The sequence below is a fragment of the Salvelinus sp. IW2-2015 genome, linkage group LG12 (genome assembly GCF_002910315.2).
Source record: "Salvelinus sp. IW2-2015 linkage group LG12, ASM291031v2, whole genome shotgun sequence".
In the NCBI taxonomy this organism is placed as follows: domain Eukaryota; kingdom Metazoa; phylum Chordata; class Actinopteri; order Salmoniformes; family Salmonidae; genus Salvelinus; species Salvelinus sp. IW2-2015.
In genome coordinates, this window is record NC_036852.1 from 1,985,617 (window position 1) to 2,006,973 (window position 21,357).

Below are 21,357 nucleotides of genomic sequence, written 5' to 3' on the forward strand. Positions count from 1 at the left end.
CCAATGTGTCGGAGGAAGTCAGCCTGCAGGCGCCGGCCTGCCAAAAGGAGTCGCTACCAGGCGCGATTGAGCCCAAGTAAAGCACCCCCCAGCCTTCCTTACCCGGACGACGCTGGGTCAAATTGTGCGCCGCGCTATGGGACTCCCAGTCCCGGCCGGTTGTGACACCGCCTGGGTTCGACCCCAGGTCTGTAGTAACACCTCAAGCAATGCGATGCAGTGCCTTAGACCGCTGTGCCACTCGGGACGCCAGTAAATGTTGCATTCTATCCAAAGAGGAATATTTACTGTACCCATGATCATGAATTTAAATGAAAAGCAGTTTTTCCTAGCCACCGTGCTTCTACACCTGCATTGCTTGCTGTTTGRKGTTTTAGGCTGGGTTTCTGTACAGCACTTTGAGATATCAGCTGATGTAAGAAGGGCTATATAAATAAATTGGATTTGATTTGATCACTCACCTGTCCTGCTATGGTAGTAAAGTATCCCCACATGGGGTCATTAACAGGCTGCTGAGGAGGAGCAGAAAAGGTCCCAGGGTAGCCTCCACCATTCTGGGGGTAGCCTGCCTGGGGTGGGCCTCCCATGGGTCCACCCTGCATGGGCATACCCTGGAGTTGCATGCCTTGCATTGGTCCTCCATACTGACAGGAAAAGGAGAGTACAGTCATCAAGTAACAGGGCTTAAGGAAAACTTCCCAAAAATGACTAATTCAAAATAGAATAGATTGGAGCACTCAAACAAGCAGCTATATACAGTGCCTTCAGAAAGTATTCACACCCCTTTACTTTTTCCACATTTTTTGTGTTAGTCTGAATTTAACATCGATTAAATTGAGATGTTGTGTCACTGATCCAACAAACAATACCCCTTAATGACAAAGTGGAATTTTGTTTGTAGAAAATGTTTGAAATTAATAAAAAACGTAAAGCTGAAATGTCATGAGTCAATAGGTATTCAACACCTTTGTTATGGCAAGCCTAAATAAGTCCAGAAGTAAAAATGTGCTTAAAAATCACATAAATTGCATTGACTCATTCCGTGTTCAATAATAGTGGTTAACTTGATTTCTGAATAACTACCCCATATCTGTACCCCACATACAAGTTTCGGTAAAGTCCCTCAATCAAGTAATGAATTTCAAGCACATATTCAACAACAAAGACCAGGGAGGTTTTTAAATGCTTCGCAAAAAAGGGCACGAATCAGTAGATACGTAAAAATATCTGCTTTCCAACAGACACCGGGAGGCGAATACACCTTTCAGCAGGACAATAACCTAATACAAGGCAAAATCTACACTGAAGTTACTTACCAAGATGACATTTAAATGTTCCTGAGTGGCCTAGTTACTGTATTGACCTAAAATCAGCTTAGAAATCTATGGCAAGACAAGAAAATGGCTGTCTAGCAATGATCAACTTGACAGAGCTTGAATAATTTTTTGTGAAGAATAAATGGGCAAATATTTTACAATCCAGGTGTGAAAAGCACTTAGAGGCTTACCCAAAAAGACTCACAGCTGTTATCGCCGCCAAAGGTGCTTCTACAAAGTACTGACTCGGGTGCGAATACTTATGTAAATGTTTTTACTTTGTTGTTATGGTGTATTGTGTGTAGATTGGTGAAAAAATGTATGATTAAATCCATTTTGAATTCAGGCTGTAACACAAACATGTGGAATAAGTCAAGGGGCATGAATACTTTCTGAAGACAATGTAGATGTTCTTACACTAAGGCCTGATGCCTTGATGGGAAGCAAACAGGTATACTATTACTGACGTTTGGACATGACGTCTTCCTCAGAGAGTACAGTCATTCTTAAACGATATAGTCAGGTGATTGTTTATAATGGAGTGATGTGCATTCTTTCCAGTTTCCTATTACAAAATATTTTTACTGTCAATATTAGCAGGTTGTGGACCTATTTCTAAATGTAGTGAGGGGATATTTTCACTGACAATATTAGCAGGGGTGTGAGACCTATTCTTAAATGTAGTGAGGGGATATTTTCACTGGACAATATTAAGGCAGGGTTGTGGGACCCATTTCTAAATGTAGTGAGGGGATATTTTCACTGACAATTATTAGCAGGTTGTGGACCTATTTCTTAAATGTAGGGTGAGGGGATATTTTCACTGACAATATTAGCAGGTTGTGGACCTATTTCTAAATGTAGTGAGGGGATATTTTCACTGACAATATTAGCAGGTTGTGGACCCATTTCTAAATGTAGTGATGGGATATTTTCACTGTCAATATTAGCAGGGTGTGGACTAGACCATGACTCCAATTCCATTCCGCCACTGGAAATCCCCTTTAACCTTGTGCGGAAAAGGCCCGACGCTCCAACGCTGCCCAAATGTTCTGTCTAAATGCAAATACACCTCGCACGTGACAGTTTTGTAAACATTTGGAACTTAACTTTCATATAAGTGAGAAAAAAATGTCATATACAAAATATACACTTACGGTACGCAGTTTGGGAACATTTCAYCCAGCTGTATTTTCAAGAACACCGACTCCAACCGAGACTACACTTCCTCACCTCCAATTTCCACTTCAAAAATCTGCAATGGAGTATAACTGGGGAGGAAGTTTTGTACCTCAGCTGAGGGCTGTGTTTTTGAAAATTCTGCCAGGTAAAACTACATACAGTAAGTGTATCTTATGGATTTGAAAGATTCTTTCTCCCGATGTGAAAGTTAAGTTCCAAAGGTTTCCAAAACCGTATTGCAAGCAAGGATTATAATGTTTCTAAATGTTAAAAACAGAGCATTGGGATTGTTGTTAATTGATCCAGCTGAAGTCCATATGTTCAGTTGAGAACTCAAGGTCTGGGTATAAGCCTAACCCCACTTGGGTTCTCGAGGGCTACTGTAGGTGTAGACATATATCCTAGGTCAATGCAGTGACCATGACAGCGGAAGAACAACATTCCATTTCGCCAAATGGGAGAGGTTGAGCTGTGGGCCATGCTAGAGGGGTTGAAACAGTGTATGTGGCCAAGGCTAGGCTACTAACTACAGATAGGCTACTGTAACTAGCTAGCCTAAATAGCCACATACTTAGTGCATTTACATAGGGTGATTTGAAACTACAGCATTAAGTGCTTCTAAAGACTGACAAAATACCAGCTGGCCAAATTCAATTGTTAACATTACTCCAAAATAAACAAAGCAACAGTAAACATGTCCTCCTCCAGGAATGATGCAGTGCCACCCTTGGGCCAATTGAGAAATGACTAACACATTTCAGTTAATTACATAAGCTCCCACCTTGGGCCAATCAGTTTAATTTTGTAAATTCCGGATCACAATGACAAGACGATTAATTCAGCCAAGTTTCATCAAAATTGACCCAAAGCTGTCTGAGATATCGTGCGTGACTAATGTACGAACGTATAGGGAGACAGATCCAGTCCCCTCCGAGTTCATCGAGGGGGTCAATAACTATTTATGAAAACTGGAACTAGTGACTAAACTAAGTAACTAAAACTGAGGGCAAGATCAACTTTTCTGTCACAACCAAGATGTAGCCTAACAGCTACTTGCCAAAATGACTGTGCCTAGAAAGATGCGAAACCTTTTAATGTCGATACTTTGAAACGATTGCACTTACAACTGACCGTGTTCCAATGTTTCATCACAACAAAGATACATTTTAGGGGTCTTATCTGAGCACTCCCCATATCGGAAATGGAATAGGCCAAACTCCTGATTTATGTAGACTACTGTAAAATATGTCAAAATAACACACGAAGCGTTTACTCACCCCGCCATATCCTGGATAAGCCATTTGTACACTATAAAGAATTGCCACAAAACGATTCGATGCACTGAAATATTTCGATGTCAGTAAATGTAAACCAAAACCGAACTCGTTACTTGAAATGCACTGCGACAACGTAACGTGTACATAATTTCCGGTCGTCACTAGTTACTACAGCCACAATATCATAAACCCGCCCATTTCTACAATTTATCTTCTTAAAATGTGATTTTATACCTAAACTTAATCTTAACCACAATCTTAAGCACACTGCTAACCTTATGCATAACCCTAACCTTAAATTAAGACCAAAAATCTAAATAGATTTTTTTTTTTACGATATAGCCAACTTTGACTTTGTGACTGTGCTATCTAGTGGAAACCATAATATCCGATAAAGTGTTGTGGGAAGGCGGAAGTCCGAATTGGCTAATTGACCGATAGTGAAGATAGYCAATGAGGAAGCCCATAGCATTCAATCAGCTTCAGCAGAATTCTTGGTACTCTGCTGACTAGTAGGTAGGCCTGCTGGCCATTCAAATAGAATAGAATAGAATAGAATAGAAGTCATCCAAAGAGGAATGTTCTTGTTCACCGGCTCCAACCAACCATCACTCAGAAATAGACCTTGATAGAGTTAAACATATTCTTATTGAAGCCAATAGTGCTGTATTATTTCAACATCCAATAAATTAAATTAAGATTGTGTAGATTGTGAGGTTGTCTTGAATAAGGCAAGTAAAAATAGGAAAAGCTATCAGATATTTATATTTTTCCTGCACAATAATCTGATCTAAAATTTACAAGGGCTGACTGGCCTATTATGAATAAGCATTTACATTCACCAATAAGAACTACACAGACTCAAAAAGACCACTATCTTCTTCACACAATAGTCAATAGTCACCACAAGAGGGTACCCAAGATGCAGCTTTTAAGGCCATTTCATTAGGCTACTAAAACCAGAAGCTTCACACTTTTCAAAATTGACAATCCTCACAAGAGATTACTTTTGAGAAAATTGTATCACAAAAACATAATAGTACTACATCACATTTGACTAGAATAAAACACATAATAAACCTGCATGCAATATGTAACTTTTTGGGCGACCTGACCAAATTCACATCTCTATGTGAGTTATAGGTCTGTTATGCTCATTGAAAGCAAGTCTAAGAAACGGTAGATATATTCTATGTGCGCTGTTTCTATGCTTCCCGTGCTTACGTTTGTTTTTGCATCTTTTACTTTCGGTTTTGTACACCAGCTTGAAACAGCATAAAATATAATATTTTTCGTTTAGCGGTTTAGATGGTACAATGATTCCTTACACTATACTTGGGTGTTTTGTCACATAAACTGAAATTAGGCAAGCTATTAGAATTTTTGCAACCAGGAAATGGCAGATTGATTTCTGCAAAGTCCATCTTTAAAGCATTTCTACAGGTATCAGACATGCCAACATATAGAGWCTTACGCAGACTATAGAGTACCACAGTATGAGTATACCCATAAAACCTAGCGGTCAAACAAAAAAATGTTCCAATCGTTTTTCCACCATTCATTTTTCACATAGGGGATTTTTTAAAAATACTTAAAATAAGGGCTGTGTTTCGTGTAGGCTTACCCTGGTGTGACCGGACGTGCTACCCTGCTGTTTTCGAMTCTCTCTCTCTACCGCACCTGCTGTCTCTAACTGAATCCTCGGCTATGAAAAGCCAACTGACATTTCCTCCTGGGGTGCTGACCTGTTGCACCCTCTACAACCACTGTGATTATTATTTGACCATGCTGGTCATCTATGAACGTTTGAACATCTTGGCCATGTACTGTTATAATCGCCACCCGGTACAGACAGAAAAGGACTGGCCACCCCTCAGAGCCTGGTTCCTCTCTAGGTTTCTTCCTAAGTTCCTGCCTTTCAAGGGAGTTTTTCCTAGCCATCGTGCTTCTACATCTGCATTGCTTGCTGTTTGGGGTTTTAGGCTGGGTTTCTGTATAGCACTTTGTGACATCAGCTGATTGTAAAAAAGGCTTTATAAATACATTTGATTTGATACCCAAGTAGACTCGAGGCTGTAATCGCTGCCAAAGGGGCTTTAACAAATACTGAATAAAAGGGTCTGAATACTTATGTAAATGTGATGTTTTGTAACGTGAGAGTCGGGAAACAAGTTAAGGGAGTGAATCATTTAATACATTTTTGCTTTGTCATTATGGGGTATTGTGTGTAGATTGATGGGGGGGAGGGGGGGGGGGAGACAAATGAATCCATTTTAGAATAAGGCTGTAACATGACAAGATCTGTAAAAAGTCAAGGGGTCGGAATACTTTCCAAATGCACTAGACAGTAGTCACTACGAGTAGACATTGAGTAGACACCCCCAGGTAACATTGATTAGACAGTAGACATTTATTAGACAGTAGACATTGATTAGACAGTAGACACCACCAGTAGACATTGATTACAGTAGACACCACCAGTAGACATTGATAGACAGTAAACACCACAGTAGACATTGATTAGACAGTAGACACCACCAGTAGACATTGTTACAGTAGACACCACCATTAGACATTGATTAGACAGTAGACACACCAGTAGACATTGATTACAGTAGACACCACCAGTAGACATTGATTAGACAGTAGACACCACCAGTAGACATTGATAAGACAGTAGACACCACCAGTAGACATTGATTAGACAGTAGACACCACCAGGTAACATTGATTAGACAGTAGACACCACCAGTAGACATTGATTAGACAGTAGACACCGCAGTAGACATTGATTAGACAGTAGACACCACCAGTAGACATTGATTAGACAGTAGACACTGCCAGTAGACATTGATTAGACAGTAGCACCACCAGGTAACATTGATTACATTTTACATTTACATTTAAGTCATTTAGCAGACGCTCTTATCCAGAGCGACTTACAAATTGTGCATTCACCTTATGATATCCAGTGGAACAACCACTTTACAATAGTGCATCTAACTCTTTTAAGGGGGGGGGTTAGAAGGATTACTTTATCCTATCCTAGGTATTCCTTAAAGAGGTGGGGTTTCAGGTGTCTCCGGAAGGTGGTGATTGACTCCGCTGACCTGGCGTCGTGAGGGAGTTTGTTCCACCATTGGGGTGCCAGAGCAGCGAACAGTTTTGACTGGCTGAGCGGAACTGTACTTCCTCAGAGGTAGGAGGCGAGCAGGCCAGAGGTGGATGAACGCAGTGCCCTTGTTTGGGTGTAGGGCCTGATCAGAGCCTGAAGGTACGGAGGTGCCGTTCCCCTCACAGCTCCGTAAGCAAGCACCATGGTCTTATTGTTATCATTGATCACACAGTAGACACCACCAGTAGACATTGATTAGACAGTAGACACCACCAGTAGACATTGATTAGACAGTAGACACCACCAGTAGACATTGATTAGCCACCAGTAGACATGATAGACAGTAGACACCACCAGTAGACATTGATTAGACAGTAGACACCACCATAGACATTGATCACACAGTAGACACCACCAGTAGACATTGATTAGACAGTAGACACCACCAGTAGACATTGATTAGACAGTAGACACCACCAGTAGACATTGATTAGACAGTAGACACCACCAGTAGACATTGATTAGACAGTAGACACCACCAGTAGACATTGATTAGACAGTAGACACTACCAGTAGACATTGATTAGACAGTAGACACCACCATTAGACATTGATTAGACAGTAGACACCAGCAGTAGACATTGATTAGACAGTAGACACCACCATTAGGCATTGATTAGACAGTAGACACCACCAGTACACATTGATTAGACACCACCAGTAGACATTGATTAGACAGTAAACACCACCATTAGACATTGATTAGACAGTAAACACCACCAGTAGACATTGATTAGACAGTAGACACCACCATTAGACATTGATTAGACAGTAGACACCACCAGTAGACATTGATTAGACAGTAGACACCAGCAGTACACATTGAGTAGACAGTAGACATCACCAGTAGACATTGATTAGACAGTAAACACCACCAGTAGACATTGATTAGACAGTAGACACCACCAGTAACATTGATTAGACAGTAAACACCACCAGTAGACATTGATTAGACAGTAAACACCACCAGTAGACATTGATTAGACAGTAGACACCACCAGTAGACATTGATTAGACAGTAAACACCACCAGTAGACATTGATAGACAGTAAACACCACCAGTAGACATTGATCAGACAGTAGACACCACCAGTAGACATTGATTAGACAGTAAACACCGCCAGTAGACATTGATTAGACAGTAGACACCACCAGTGGTAACATTGATTAGACAGTAAACACCACCAGTAGACATTGATTAGACAGTAGACACCACCAGTAGACATTGATTAGACAGTAGACACCACCAGTAGACATTTTGCAACTGTATGTTGGTAGTTACTACACTTTATCATTCTTTCAATCCTAGCTTACTGATAAACTATCACAGTCAGTGAAGGCTGCTGAGGGTAGGATGGCTCATAATAATGGCTGAAATGGCACAATGGAATGGCATCAAACACATGGAAACCGTATGTTGGATGTATTTGATACCATTCCACTTATACTGCTCCGGCCATTACCATGAGCCTGCCCTCCCCAATTAAGGTGCCACCAACCTCCTGTGATCACAGTGTACCTTCAAATGCCACAGTTTTCCTTCTATTCAAGGGACAATAGGAAGCTATAGGAAACAGGGACTATGTGTTGTAAAAACCAAGGACAGAACAGCCAGAGAGAGGAAACATCACCAGTATCAACCATGGCTTTATGGTATGATGTTGCGCCATAGTGCTCACTGTACTCCACTATTAACCCCTCCTCCCCCTCTCTCATTCCAGGAACTCCAATAAAACCTCAAACGTGTTCAAAGTGACACCTGGAAACAATTTCATTAGCCTTAACCATGAATCTGAGAGTAGATACTGTAAATGGAAAGATCCACGGTGTAATGCTCCTCAAACTATACTGCATCAGGCAAAAAGAGAGTGATCTATTTGTTTGCATAGGAAGTCCGGTCTGAGAGAACGAGAGCAGCAAAGGCTGCTAGTGCTCAGGTCAATAAAAAAAGAAACTGATATTTGTTAAGCTTTTAACTGGCTTTTAGTCTTTATCTTCCGATGCTCATCACTTATGGACTCATCAGTGACCCTTCCACTAGTTATGGAACTTTCACAACCCATGTTACTGTATCCTCACTCATCAAGACAGCTATATAAGTATGCCTCTCTCTCTCTCTCTCTCTCTCTCTCTCTCTCTCAATAAAGAGCTTTTGCAGTGTGAAAAATAAAAAATAAAAAAAAAATTATTGCTTGTTTGTCTGTCTGTTGACATGTTGTAAAAGTTAACGTATTCCCTATCTATTTTTGTAGCCTTGTATACAAAGTCCATGAGATGGAGTAAGTCCTACGCAAAGAAACTGGTTGAATCCGCCAATAACCAGAAGCATAAGTTCACAAGCTGGGACCTCTGACATCATGATCATAATTGTGAGTCATGTAAAAATCAGATGTGATGACAATGTCATAAAACCCTTGAGAATAAAATAGAGGTAAAGGTAAAGGCATTACATCACCACAGAAATTGGAATTAAGCTTTGAGAATCATTCCGCCACCTTTGGTTGAGTTACAGTTTACTGTGACAATGCACTTCATCTAAAGAAAAATGCTAATAGGAAAGCACACCAATAAAAAAGTCACTAARTTACACTTAATATACACTCATTTGGTTCTCACATATACTGTATTTGAATGTAGACCGGTATTTGTTTTCACACGTCTGTTGAGATCCCACGCTGCTTAAAGAGAGGAACCTGACCTGAACCCCAAGTAGGAAGTTMATTAATGAAGTCTGTAAATATAATTTATAGCCATGAGTAGTGTAGAGTAGTGATAATATTTGACCCAATGTGCAGGGGGATGCTAGCGCATTAGATGTCGCCCAACTGTGACGTCAGTGTCATCCAATGCAGCTGTGAATTAGGCTACATTGTTTTTATACCATTAGCAGTGAGACATGAAACGTCAGCTTATTGGTGATATTCACTCAAGAGTCATATGTGACTACCTTGCCCTCACAAGGACGTATGCCTTACAAAATGCCCAAACAATTCCCTTCAAAAAGGGAGATAAAACATTTATGCCTAATTCAGATTGAATGGAATTATAAAATAATTAAATACTGTAAATTCAGTGCCTGGATTTCCAAGTAAAAAAATTGGATGCCGTTGTAGAACAAGAATAGCCTTCAACACGCAATAATTTGCGGTTCAACCACAAAGTGGATGGTTTCATTGTGTATGAAAGTTGTGTATGGATGCAATCAGACAATAGATTAGTCAGTAAGTAAGCATAAACTTCTACACAAAAACAGGCGCTGGGGAAAATAATAGACACGTTCAAACTTCACGAGCTTTACCTTGGACTTTGGACCTTGGAGCTTTATAACCGACGTTGAGATAATATTTAACAGAAATTATCTTGCGCAGAACTTTATTTTGCACCATTTACACTTCAACAGTTTAGTGGGTAACGTGTTTACTGTCAATGTGATTTTGAATATAAACGGATTCACCACCTTCAAATCGGCAGGATGGTAAACTTAAAAACGCAATGACAATAATTTGTTTATAATACAACATAACATTTCGTTGATGAATAAGTGTCGCAAATCTAGATACCTCAAACAACGATTTATTTCATTACTTTTTTCCATCATTCTATTCACCTTTGACAGAATTCCATAGGTAAGGTGGTGTTGGGACTTTTGGGGCTTGCTGTCGTCATCATCTTGATAGCAGTGCCCACAGCAATATATCTGAACGGTGAGTGGTACCACTTTCAGTTGCTTTCAGTGACCCATTAAATTGTAGCCTACCATAACTGTAAAAAAAAAACTCTGTTCAGAATAAGTATTTTATTACTACAATAGAACATTGCATACACTGGATAATAATATTGTATTATTGTAACAGAACACTGCATAAATTAAACACTTTTACATAATCCATGTGCCATACAAACATGTAGACCTAGTGCTTTATTGCTTTAGAAATGCAGGACCTTGTTGCAATATCACATCTTCTATGCAAGTACCACATTTGTGTAGCCTACTAGCACATTTACCTCAGTTATCGCAGCTCTACAAACCCAGTCAAATGTATATTGATCTTACATTGTTATCTGTTACAATCTTATAGTCCTCCTCCCATGATCCGTATCTATTTTTTATCAAGACCCTGTTTAATCATGTGTAAATGCATTGTAGTCTTATGAGTCATTATAGTAGCCTATGACTTGCTGTCGTTTTCACTGATACATTCCTCCTAGTGTAACAGTATAACTTTAGTCCGTCCCCTCGCGCGAACCAGGGACCCTCTGCACACATCAACAACAGTCACCCACGAAGCATCGTTACCCATCGCTCCACAAAAGCCGCGGCCCTTGCAGAGCAAGGGGAACCACTACTTCAAGGTCTCCAAGCGAGTGACGTCACCGATTGAAAGGCTATTAGCGCGCACCACCGCTAACTAGCTAGCCATTTCACATCGGTTACACTAGTATAGAGTACAGTACAAGAAATAAGTGAATGCTAACTTTGAGCCCCATGTTTCAGAGGAAAAAGTGAAGGCTCAGAGGACGTTCACTCTCAGTGATGTCTTCAATAGTTCCATCAGGGCCAGATCCTACAACATGCGCTGGATCTCAGGTAAAACACCCTAGAAGCCCATTCAATCAACTGTATGTAAATGAGTGGATGGCTGTTATGTTTAATCCAGTCAGTAATTGTGTGCCTGGAATGTATTACACAACACTCTCTCCCTGGTAGGATGCACTTTTAGATATAAGCCAACAACACAATGTTCCATTACAAAATGATAAGAAACAATAAAAAACAATACCAGGCCTATGTACTGCATCTATTTAAATGGCACACTTTGGCTTTTTGTTAAATCATCAGTGCTAGGCAGAGACCTGAGTAGCAACAGTGCTGATATTTCAACTTAAACGTCAGTTAGTTCGTTATTATTAAACTCCTCTCTTCTTTCCCCTCCCCATAGGACCATTGAGTATCTGCATCAAAAAGACGGTTCAGTCTTCCTTCACAACCTGATTACAGGAAACAACTCAGAATTCCTGAGCAGCATCACATTTGTAAGATACCCCTCGTGGGTGTGTGTGTGTGTGTGTGTGTGTGTGTGTGTGTGTGTGTGTGTGTGTTGTGTGTTGTGTGTGTGTGTGTGTGTGTGTGGTGTGTGTGTGTGTGTGTGTGTGGTGTGTGTGTGTGTGTCTGTCTGTCTGTCGTCTGTCTGTCTGTCTGTCTGTCTGTCTGTCTGTCTGTCTGTCTGTCTGTCTGTCTGTCTGTCTGTCTGTCTGTCTATGCATATTTGGAAGTAAGTATGGTGAATGAAGGAGTATTTGTGTCATGTATAACACAGCTCCTTTTTTTGTTGAAAAACAGGATCAAGTGGCTGCCTCTGATTATGTAGTGTCTGCTGATAAAAGATATGTTGCTTTCAAGAGCAATGGGACTAAGGTAATATATTGTGCTATTTAATTATTTGTTGCGGTTGTGCTATCCTGCTGTGAAGTAGCTATGTGTGGTATGTCATTGGGGTGTGGTTGTTGTTGCAGAATGAGACTTATGTGCCCAAAGTAATTGCCCTGTAGGGATAAATAAAGTGTAAAAATAAATACATCTAATTGAATTAATGTATTAATTAATGTATATAAGTAATTGATCTGTGTTACTAATCAAATTCCTAATTATAATTTGCCTCATTTATTTCAACAGATATGGAGACACTCCTTCACAGCTTCATATTCTCTCTATGATTTGGCAGACTCGTAAGTCTCTTTCAACTGATCTTATCTGCAAATGTGTACTATACACACATCTTCAATATCCCTTTGACTTTGAGAATTACATATGCAGTGTAGAGAACATAGGGAGTTTCATTTTATTCATGGGACTAGTGCAGGAAATGGTCACCAATACTCAACAAATAGAGGAACTGAAGAGGGCCATAAAATGTATTGTTTACTGCAAATGATTTATAGGCACGCATTTACAGTGCATTCGGAAAGTATTCAGACCCCTTCCCTTTTTCCACATTTTGTTACGTTACAGCCTTATTTTAAAATGGATTAAATAAAAAATATTCCTCATCAATCTACACACAATAACCCATAATGACAAAACGAAAACCGGTTTAGAAATCTTTATTACAAATAAAAAACAGAAATACCTTATTTACATAAGTATTCAGAGTCTTTGCTGAGACTCGAAATTGAGCTCAGGTGCAAACTATCTAATACATTTTAGAATAAGGCTGTAACGTAACAAAATGTAGAAAAAGTCCAGGGGTCTGAATATTTTCCGAATGAACTGTATATGGTGTTTTGTCAAACTCAAAGACATTAATACTGTTAGTTTTTATTTATTCTCATTTTAGGACATTCCTCAGTACACCAGACATCCCTCACCAAGTCCATTTGTTTGCATGGGCGCCAATAGGGAACAAAATGGTAGGATAAAAGGACACTTGAGAGAAACCATTGGACTTGTTTATATACTATGCTTTTCTGGTGGCTGACCCATTACACTCTTATGGGTCAGCCACCATATGCTGTCAATTCAACACGTCCTCCAAACACTCATCATCAATAGGACTGACCCAACAATTCAACATGCACTTTTGTTTGTCTTCAGTTCAATGCTGGAATGCTCAAAGATCGCATTTTCATCATGCTCCAAATAAATAACTTATTGACAACATGTAATAGGTTACTGTTACTCTAAACATAATATTGCAGGTTACTTGGAAAACCAAAAGACATTCCACACTAGTGTGCATATTACAGTGTTATACCATGTTTAAAGAGGAACTCGAGTCATTAAGACTTATCTCCATATCTTTGTTCCTCTCACATGCAGGCCTTTGTGTGGGAAAATGATGTCTATGTGAAGACCAGTCCTACTGCTAAGGCCATACAGGTGACATCCAATGGAAAACACAACAACATTTTAAATGGCATCCCAGATTGGGTGTATGAGGGTAAGCATTACATACAAGAAGGCAGCTGTGAATCTTACATACCTCTTACTATAACTAGTAGATATTAGTCAGCACTGTGATGTGAATTTTGTAAATGGGATTTATATAGTCCCTAGTGAACAAGTTTCTCTTTTGACAACACAGAAGTCTGTGAACAGTTTAAGCCACACAGGCAAACACAACACACAAAATAGATGTGCCATCCTGATGTAGGCCTAACAGTGTTTTTGATTGTTTGTTAGAGGAAATGTTCTCTTCTTACGAGGCAATGTGGTGGTCACCTGGAGGGAAGTATCTGGCCTATGCTGAGTTTAACGACACTCTGGTCCAAAACATAGAGTATTCCTGGTATGGGAAGAAACAGTATCCTGACACTGTCATTTTCCCCTATCCTAAGGTAAGATAACACTTTATGTATGTTTGATGTGTATCTAAAAAGTGTGCTGGAGTAGGTCATTATTGGCATGAGGTTCTGAGGCAGTTGATAAGGGAACTGGACTCTGGACCATAAGGACTCTGGGTTAAAAACATGTTGTTTTATCACAACTCAGGGTACATTCAGGTCTAAGCTGTCCCAATAAAATTATATTGGTCCGTGATTTCCCAATTCGGAAACCTCTCTTGACGACTGTATATTTGATTAGAGTCATATACTCTGTATTGTCACATATTAATGCATTGATACTGTATCTATAGTCATTATAAAACAAGACATGAAAAAATACTTTTTAAAGATGTGGTTGCTTGTAAGAAAGAAACGTATAAGACCCAAAGTTTGTTTTAATTTAATCGTAATTGTTTTGCATAAATGTATTTTTTTCTCCATCTTCTAGCCTGGCACTCCCAATCCAGTGGTGAAACTGTTTGTGTATGATACTGCAAACATATCAAACATCACAGAAGTTGTTGTACCAGATTCAGTTGGTGCAGGGTAATGAAACTCTTTAGTACACAATACATTATACAATGTATTCAGTAGGAGAGAAACGCATTGCATTGGAATTTTAAAATCTATTTTAGGCGTAAGCTGTGAGACAAATGGTGTTGTTTCTGTTTGTTTTTTCACAGTGATCACTATTTGGCCACAGTCACCTGGGTAACGGATGAACGCATCGCTGTCCAGTGGCAGAAGAGGAAACAGAACGAGCTCCGCTTTCAGATCTACGACTTGAGCATAGACGGAAACACCTGGATCGAGAATGTGTTAGAGGTACGTCATAACCCCCCCCCCACCCCACGCTTTCCCGCCGCCCTCCCCTCCCCTCCTCTCTCCCCCTGTCCTCTCATCACCCTTACCTCAGAGAACTTGTCGGGGTCCTAATATGTTACACAGAGCGGATCAGACTGTACGAATGACAAACAATACATATCCTATTAATTACAATAAACCATCAAATTATATACTTTTTTGTTGTGTTTTTAGAAACTTGACGTGACAAGCAAGACAGGTTGGATTGGACGGGTATGTACTTTATACGAACACAACAATAGGAACATGTTTACACTAGCCCTGGGCCATAAAAACATAATTTACAAAGTAACAAGCATTGATTATTCCTGTAAATGAATGCATTATCTTTGTTGCTTCTAGTTTTCACCTTCTAATCCTACATTATCGGCGGACAAAGACAGTTTTTACATTGTGATGAGTGACAATAACGGCTATAAACATATTCATCACGTAACAGGTGTAAGTACTAAGTAGTACACTTCTCTTCATGCACATTCTCAGTAACCCAGACATGGTTATGATACACACTTGATTTGTAATATTTGTATGTGGTCCTTGCAGGGCACAGCAACAGCTGTCACCTCAGGGACTTGGGAGGTCATTGACATTTTAAAAGTGACTAATAACGCCATATACTATTCAAGCAACCAATATGGTGACAAGCCAGGAGGGAGAAACATTTACAAGTAAGAATATCACTCTTTCGTTTTCATGCCTTCGTTCTGTCATGTTCATTCAGTAATTTCCAACATGCATAACCTATGACTTCCTATCACTCTATATTTGTAGCCAATAGAATCATGTCAGTTGTTTGTGTGTGTGTGTCAGGATCACTCTCGGAGCCACTCCCCCCACCCCCCAGTGCCTGACCTGTACCCTGAATGAGGACAGGTGTCAATACAACTCAGCTTACTTCAGCCATGATGCCTCTTTCTTCCGCATGGACTGCTCAGGTCCGTCAGCCACACAACATACAAGCACACACACACACACACTACACAACCCACTATCCCAACAGTGTTTGTGCAGTCAAGTCATCACAATACTGTAGCTGTGACATCCCTAAACAAAATCCCAGCCGGTATATTTACTTTAAAATGATATTTTCTGTAGTAGTAGTGCTTCTAGATCATTTGTTTGGACACACACTATATTAAATATGTGTTTGTCTCCACAGGTCCTGGACTACCTCTGTACACTCTCAGGGACAACAGGGATGCTAGTTCAGGTAGGCCAGTTACATTTACTAGTGTGTGATGGAAATAAATGATATAAGCCAAGCAACGTCACAGTGCATCTTCTCATCGCCCTGTTTAGAGATACAGGTTCTTGAGGACAACACGGCTTTAGAAGGCCTTCTGTCTGAGATCCACATGCCCACCATGCGACGCGGCTTTATCAAGCAAGGGGAATTCAGTAAGGCTTTCGACTATTAAAGACTTCAATTTAATCTTTCAACTGATATTAAAACCATGGGACATCCCTCGCTTGATATCCATTGATGGATGTTTCTGTTTTTCCCGACAGATCTTTGGTACCAGATGACCTTGCCTCCTGGATTTGATAAATCCAAGAAATACCCCTTACTTATTGATGTGTACGAATGTTAATTAATTAACCTCTGTGAATACATGATCTGCTTTATCTGATGATGAATTCCTGTAGTAATAAGGTGGGCCTGGAGTTAATCCTGACAATATGACTTGAGCAGGAAATACTCTTGGCCCTAGTTAAATTCAGAAGTCTGCAGTGTTTTCTGGTGAGCTCAAGTGGTCAGGGAAAACTCTTGGCCCTAGTTAAATTCAGAAGCCTGCAGTGTTTTCTGATGAGCTCAAGTGGTCAGGGAAAACTCTGGGCGCTAACAATAACATTGATCTTCCTCTTTTGTGTTCCAGGTATGCAGGGCCTTGCAGTCAGAAAGCAGACTACCGCTACAGGTTAGGCTGGGCCGCATACCTGGCGAGCACGGAGAAGGTCATCGTTGCCAGCTTCGATGGAAGGGGAAGTGGTTACCAAGGCGACAAGCTAATGCACTCCATCTACCGACGTCTGGGAACCTATGAAGTGGAAGATCAGATAATGGCCGCAAAGTAAGGTTGAACTGTGGTTGAACAGACTCAAACAGCTTGCTTTGTATTATACTGTGTCACACTGCAAAAGTGACATTTTGATAACATGATTTAACACAATATATTTCTACATGGATATTTAGAGATTCCAAGGCTTTTATGGTTTGAGTTTTATGAGCAAAATATCCTGGTGGACAGATCTTTATGTGTTTTATCCAACTCCTCTTCATCTCCACTTTCATGCTAAATGTTTCCTGTCTGGCAGGACAACGGACGTGACAGAGGTGTTGGTTAAAGCACATACAGATCTGACCACCAGGCTAATGATGTGACTGATCAGACGTCACATGTGGTCAGCTGGAATGCAACATTACTTACCTCGCCCTTATTTCACGTCAGAGGGACGGTGATGACTCACTGACGAAGGACAGTAGAGATTAGAGTTAGACCACGGACCATCAGTGTGCATGATCCATTAGAACCCCTTTTAATTGACCATCACGTTTAAATGAATTTGTGTTTGTACTGGTGGTTCCCAATCACAGCAGGTCACTTTTCTCTTTCAGAGAATTCACCAATATGGGCTTTGTCGACAAAGGCAGAATAGCAATTTGGGGTTGGGTAAGTTAAAGCATAAGGTTTGAACATATGATCAGTTGGAACCATCAACTGCAACGTAATGAAATGCAGCATGTGTGCAATCATCTTGTGTGTGTGCCTTGAGTAATCTAATCTTATCTGAATTCAAGGCCAAAATGATCAGCTGTCATTGTGTTTTATAGTCCTATGGAGGTTATGTCACGTCAATGGTTCTGGGAGCTGGGAGTGGAGTTTTCAAATGTGGAATGGCAGTTGCCCCAGTTTCCAAGTGGGAGTATTATGGTATGCCATTCTGTTATTGATATGTTATTAATATATTTACAATAATATACATGTTAGCAAAATATCTAATTGTAAATCATTGCAAATGATCCATAAAATGTCCCTACGTTCAATATTTCAGATACAATCTACACAGAACGTTACATGAATCAACCTTCAGAAAATCTTGAATTCTACAAAGTAAGTTTACCAAAGCCAACATTTTAAATGGCTATTTATACACATGATTTTATACTATGACCTGTATTATCCAAACGGGTATTACTCTCCACGGAAACAACTGAATGTAAATGTGTTTTACAGAACTCCACAGTGACAGCCAGAGCTAAGAACTTCAAATCAGTGCAATACCTTCTGGTCCATGGGACAGCAGATGGTGAAGCCTCCTCTAGTATTTCTGGAATGTTCTTTAAAAACACACCACGTGTGTAATTAACAACCATGCAATGTTTAGAGTCTAGACTATTCATTTGACTTTGTAAACCCATTCGTTTAGGAAGCTAAAAGTGTTAACTAATCAGTGTACATACTTTTTCTGAGGCTTTACCATATCATATGAGAATAGGAAAACACTGAGCATCGTATACTGTTAAATTGTTATTCATATCTCTCTATTTGTTTCAGACAACGTCCATTTTCAGCAAGCTGCTCAGATCTCTGAAGCTCTGGTTGAGGAACAAGTGGACTTTGAGGCTATGGTAAATATTTAGATTTTAGATAGATGAGTTATCTACACAATCAGTGGCTGTACAGCTTTATACCTCCATGAACCTGCTCCATGAAAGCACTTCCCCAATAAACACATGATCTGTGCTTATTCCTTCTTCCTATCACTTTACTACAGTGGTACACGGACAAAGACCATGGTCTTGATGGTTCAGCCAATCAGCATGTCTATACCCACATGAGTCACTTCCTCCAGAGGTGCTTCGCCTGATGCCATTCGAACAAATGATGCCCAACCTGCCCTGATGCTTGCCGAACGATAACCAAACTGCCCCAAATTCCTTTGTAATTCATTTGGACAGCAGGTAGCCTAGCCGTTAAGACCGTTTGGCCAGTTACCAAAAGGTTGCTGGTTTGAATCCCGAGCCGGCTAGGTGAAAAATATGCCAAAGTGCCCTTGAGCAAGGCACTTAACCCTAATTGCTCGTGTAAGTAGCTCTGCATAAGAACGTCTACTAAATGATGTAAATCTAATTGTACCCAAACATACACTCCAAAAGACTCTCTCTATACAGTTATAAAACAATGACATCAGCAGGATTGATCTATCATTGTTTGTTCTGAGCCTCACTGCGAGTTATGAGGTTACATTTCAAATGAAGGATGTGATTACATTGAAATGCCAAAGAGCTTTGTGAGAACTGATCAGCCAGTGACTAAGCATGTCTGACTTGTATCCATTAAGGGGCCTTGATTGCACTGTTTTATTTATGAGGTATCAACATTAATGTCCATACATTATATTGCTTTGTATTTAACATTGTACAAACATACTGTATGTTTTTATAAAGGGCATATTGGAAGACCTTTGTACCTACAGTGTGTCTACTGTTTCAATAAAATTGTTTAAATCTAGATTGTGGATTCTTACTGTAGGGGATTGACAGTACATACAGTACAGTACACCTACTCATTCAAGGGTTTATTTAAATGTTTTACTATTTTCTACATTGTAGAATAATAGTGAAGACATCAAAACTATGAAATAACACATTTGGAATCAGGTATTAACCAAAACAGTGTAAAACAAATCAAAACATCTTTTAGATTTTAGATTATTCAAAGTAGCCACCCTTTGCCTTGATGACAGCTTTGCACGCTCTTGGCATTCTCTCAACCAGCTTCATGAGGAATGCTTTTCCAACAGTCTTAAAGGAGTTCCCACATATGCTGAGCACTTGCTGGCTGCTTTTCCTTCACTCTGCAGTCCAACTCATCTTAAACCATCTCAATTGGGTTGAGGTTGGGTGATTGGGGAGGCCAGGCCATCTGATGCAGCACTCCATCACTCTCCTTCTTGATCAAATAGCCCTTACACAGCCTGGAGATGTGTTTTGGGTCATTGTCCTGTTGAAAAACAAATGATAGCCCCACTAAGCGCAAACCAGATGGGATGGCGTATCGCTGCAGAATGTTATGGTAGCCATGCTGGTTAAGTGTGCCTTGAATTCTAAATAAATCACAGACAGTGTCACCAGCAAAGCACCCCCACACCATCACACCTCCTACATGCTTCACGGTGGGAACCACACATGCAGAGATCATCCGTTCACCTACTCTGCATCTCACAAAGACACGGTGGTTGGAACCAACAATCTAAAATTTGGACTCATCAGACCAAAGGACAGATTTCCACCGGTCTAATGTCCATTGCTCGTGTTTCTTGGCCCAAGAAAGTCTCTTCTTCTTATTGGTGTCCTTTAGTAGTGGTTTCTTTTCAGCAATTCGACCATGAAGGCCTGATTCACGCAGTCTCCTCTGAACAGTTGATGTTGAAATGTGTCTGTTATTTGAATTCTGTGAAGCATTTATTTCTGTGGCTGGTAACTCTAATGAACTTATCCCCTGCAGCAGAGGTAACTCTGTGTCTTCCTTTCCTGTGGCGGTCCTCATGAGAGCCAGTTTCATCATAGCGCTTGATGGTTTTTGTGACTGCACTTGAAGAAACATTCAAAGTTCTTGACATTTTCCAGATTGACTGACCTTCATGTCTTAAAGTAATGATGGACTGTTGTTTCTCTTTGCTTATATGAGCTGTTCTTGCCATAATATGGACTTGGTCTTTTACCAAATAGGGTTATCTTCTGTATACCACCACTACCTTGTCACAACACAACTGATTGGCTCAAACGCATTAAGAAAGAAAGAAATTCCACAAATTAACTTTTAACAAGGCACACCTGTTAATTGAAACGCATTCCAGGTGACTACTTCATGAAGCTGGTTGAGAGAATGCCAAGAGTGTGCAAAGCTGTCATCAAGGCAAAGGGTGGCTGCTTTGAAGAATTTTAAATATAAAATAAATGTTTATTTGTTTAACACGTTTTGTTGGTTACTACATGATTCCACATGTGTTATTTCATAGTTTTGATGTCTTCACTATTATTCTACAATGTAGAAAATTGTAAAAATAAAGAAAAACCCTCGAATGAGTAGGTGTGTCCAAACTTTTGACTGGTAATGTATAAACACCCCCAAAATATTTTCCACCTCTGATTCTATCATAGTTAATAAAATCCACAAACACTGACTCAGCTTCCCATTTAGAGTAAACACACACA

General features: G+C 40.0%; 3 protein-coding genes across 3 annotated transcripts in view; 1 reads left to right on the top strand and 2 right to left on the bottom strand.

The window, feature by feature from the left end:
* The window catches only part of LOC112081175 (grancalcin), an 8,000-nt gene extending 4,077 nt beyond the window's left edge, over positions 1-3,923 (bottom strand). Inside the window, exons 1-2 of the mRNA XM_024147351.2 lie at positions 3,776-3,923; positions 462-644 (exon numbers count right to left, since the gene is read on the bottom strand). Of these exons, the coding sequence (XP_024003119.1) occupies positions 462-644; positions 3,776-3,799 (207 nt within the window). The 5' untranslated portion in view covers positions 3,800-3,923. The remainder of the gene's footprint in view (positions 1-461; positions 645-3,775) is intronic.
* The window catches only part of LOC111970872 (T-box brain protein 1-like), a 303,702-nt gene that overhangs the window by 207,465 nt on the left and 74,880 nt on the right, over positions 1-21,357 (bottom strand). The window lies entirely within an intron of this gene.
* Positions 10,336-19,531, top strand: LOC111970869 (dipeptidyl peptidase 4). Its single transcript, XM_023997599.2, has 25 exons — positions 10,336-10,425; positions 10,567-10,654; positions 11,446-11,542; positions 11,897-11,984; positions 12,292-12,366; positions 12,625-12,677; positions 13,286-13,358; positions 13,768-13,888; positions 14,131-14,285; positions 14,722-14,819; positions 14,957-15,098; positions 15,312-15,350; positions 15,480-15,578; positions 15,681-15,805; positions 15,948-16,072; positions 16,297-16,347; positions 16,437-16,535; positions 16,647-16,716; positions 17,015-17,209; positions 17,755-17,809; positions 17,971-18,070; positions 18,192-18,250; positions 18,374-18,446; positions 18,695-18,768; positions 18,915-19,531. Exons 1-25 carry the CDS (start codon positions 10,423-10,425, stop codon positions 19,005-19,007), a joined length of 2,250 nt encoding a protein of 749 aa, XP_023853367.1. The 5' UTR covers positions 10,336-10,422; the 3' UTR covers positions 19,008-19,531.

Coding starts and splice junctions, on each gene's coding strand:
- LOC111970869 (XM_023997599.2), top strand. Junction 11,543..11,896: donor ATGCGCTGGATCTCAGGTAA/AACACCCTAGAA, acceptor CCATAGGACCAT/TGAGTATCTGCATCAAAAAG. Junction 18,769..18,914: donor AAGTGGACTTTGAGGCTATG/GTAAATATTTAG, acceptor ACTTTACTACAG/TGGTACACGGACAAAGACCA.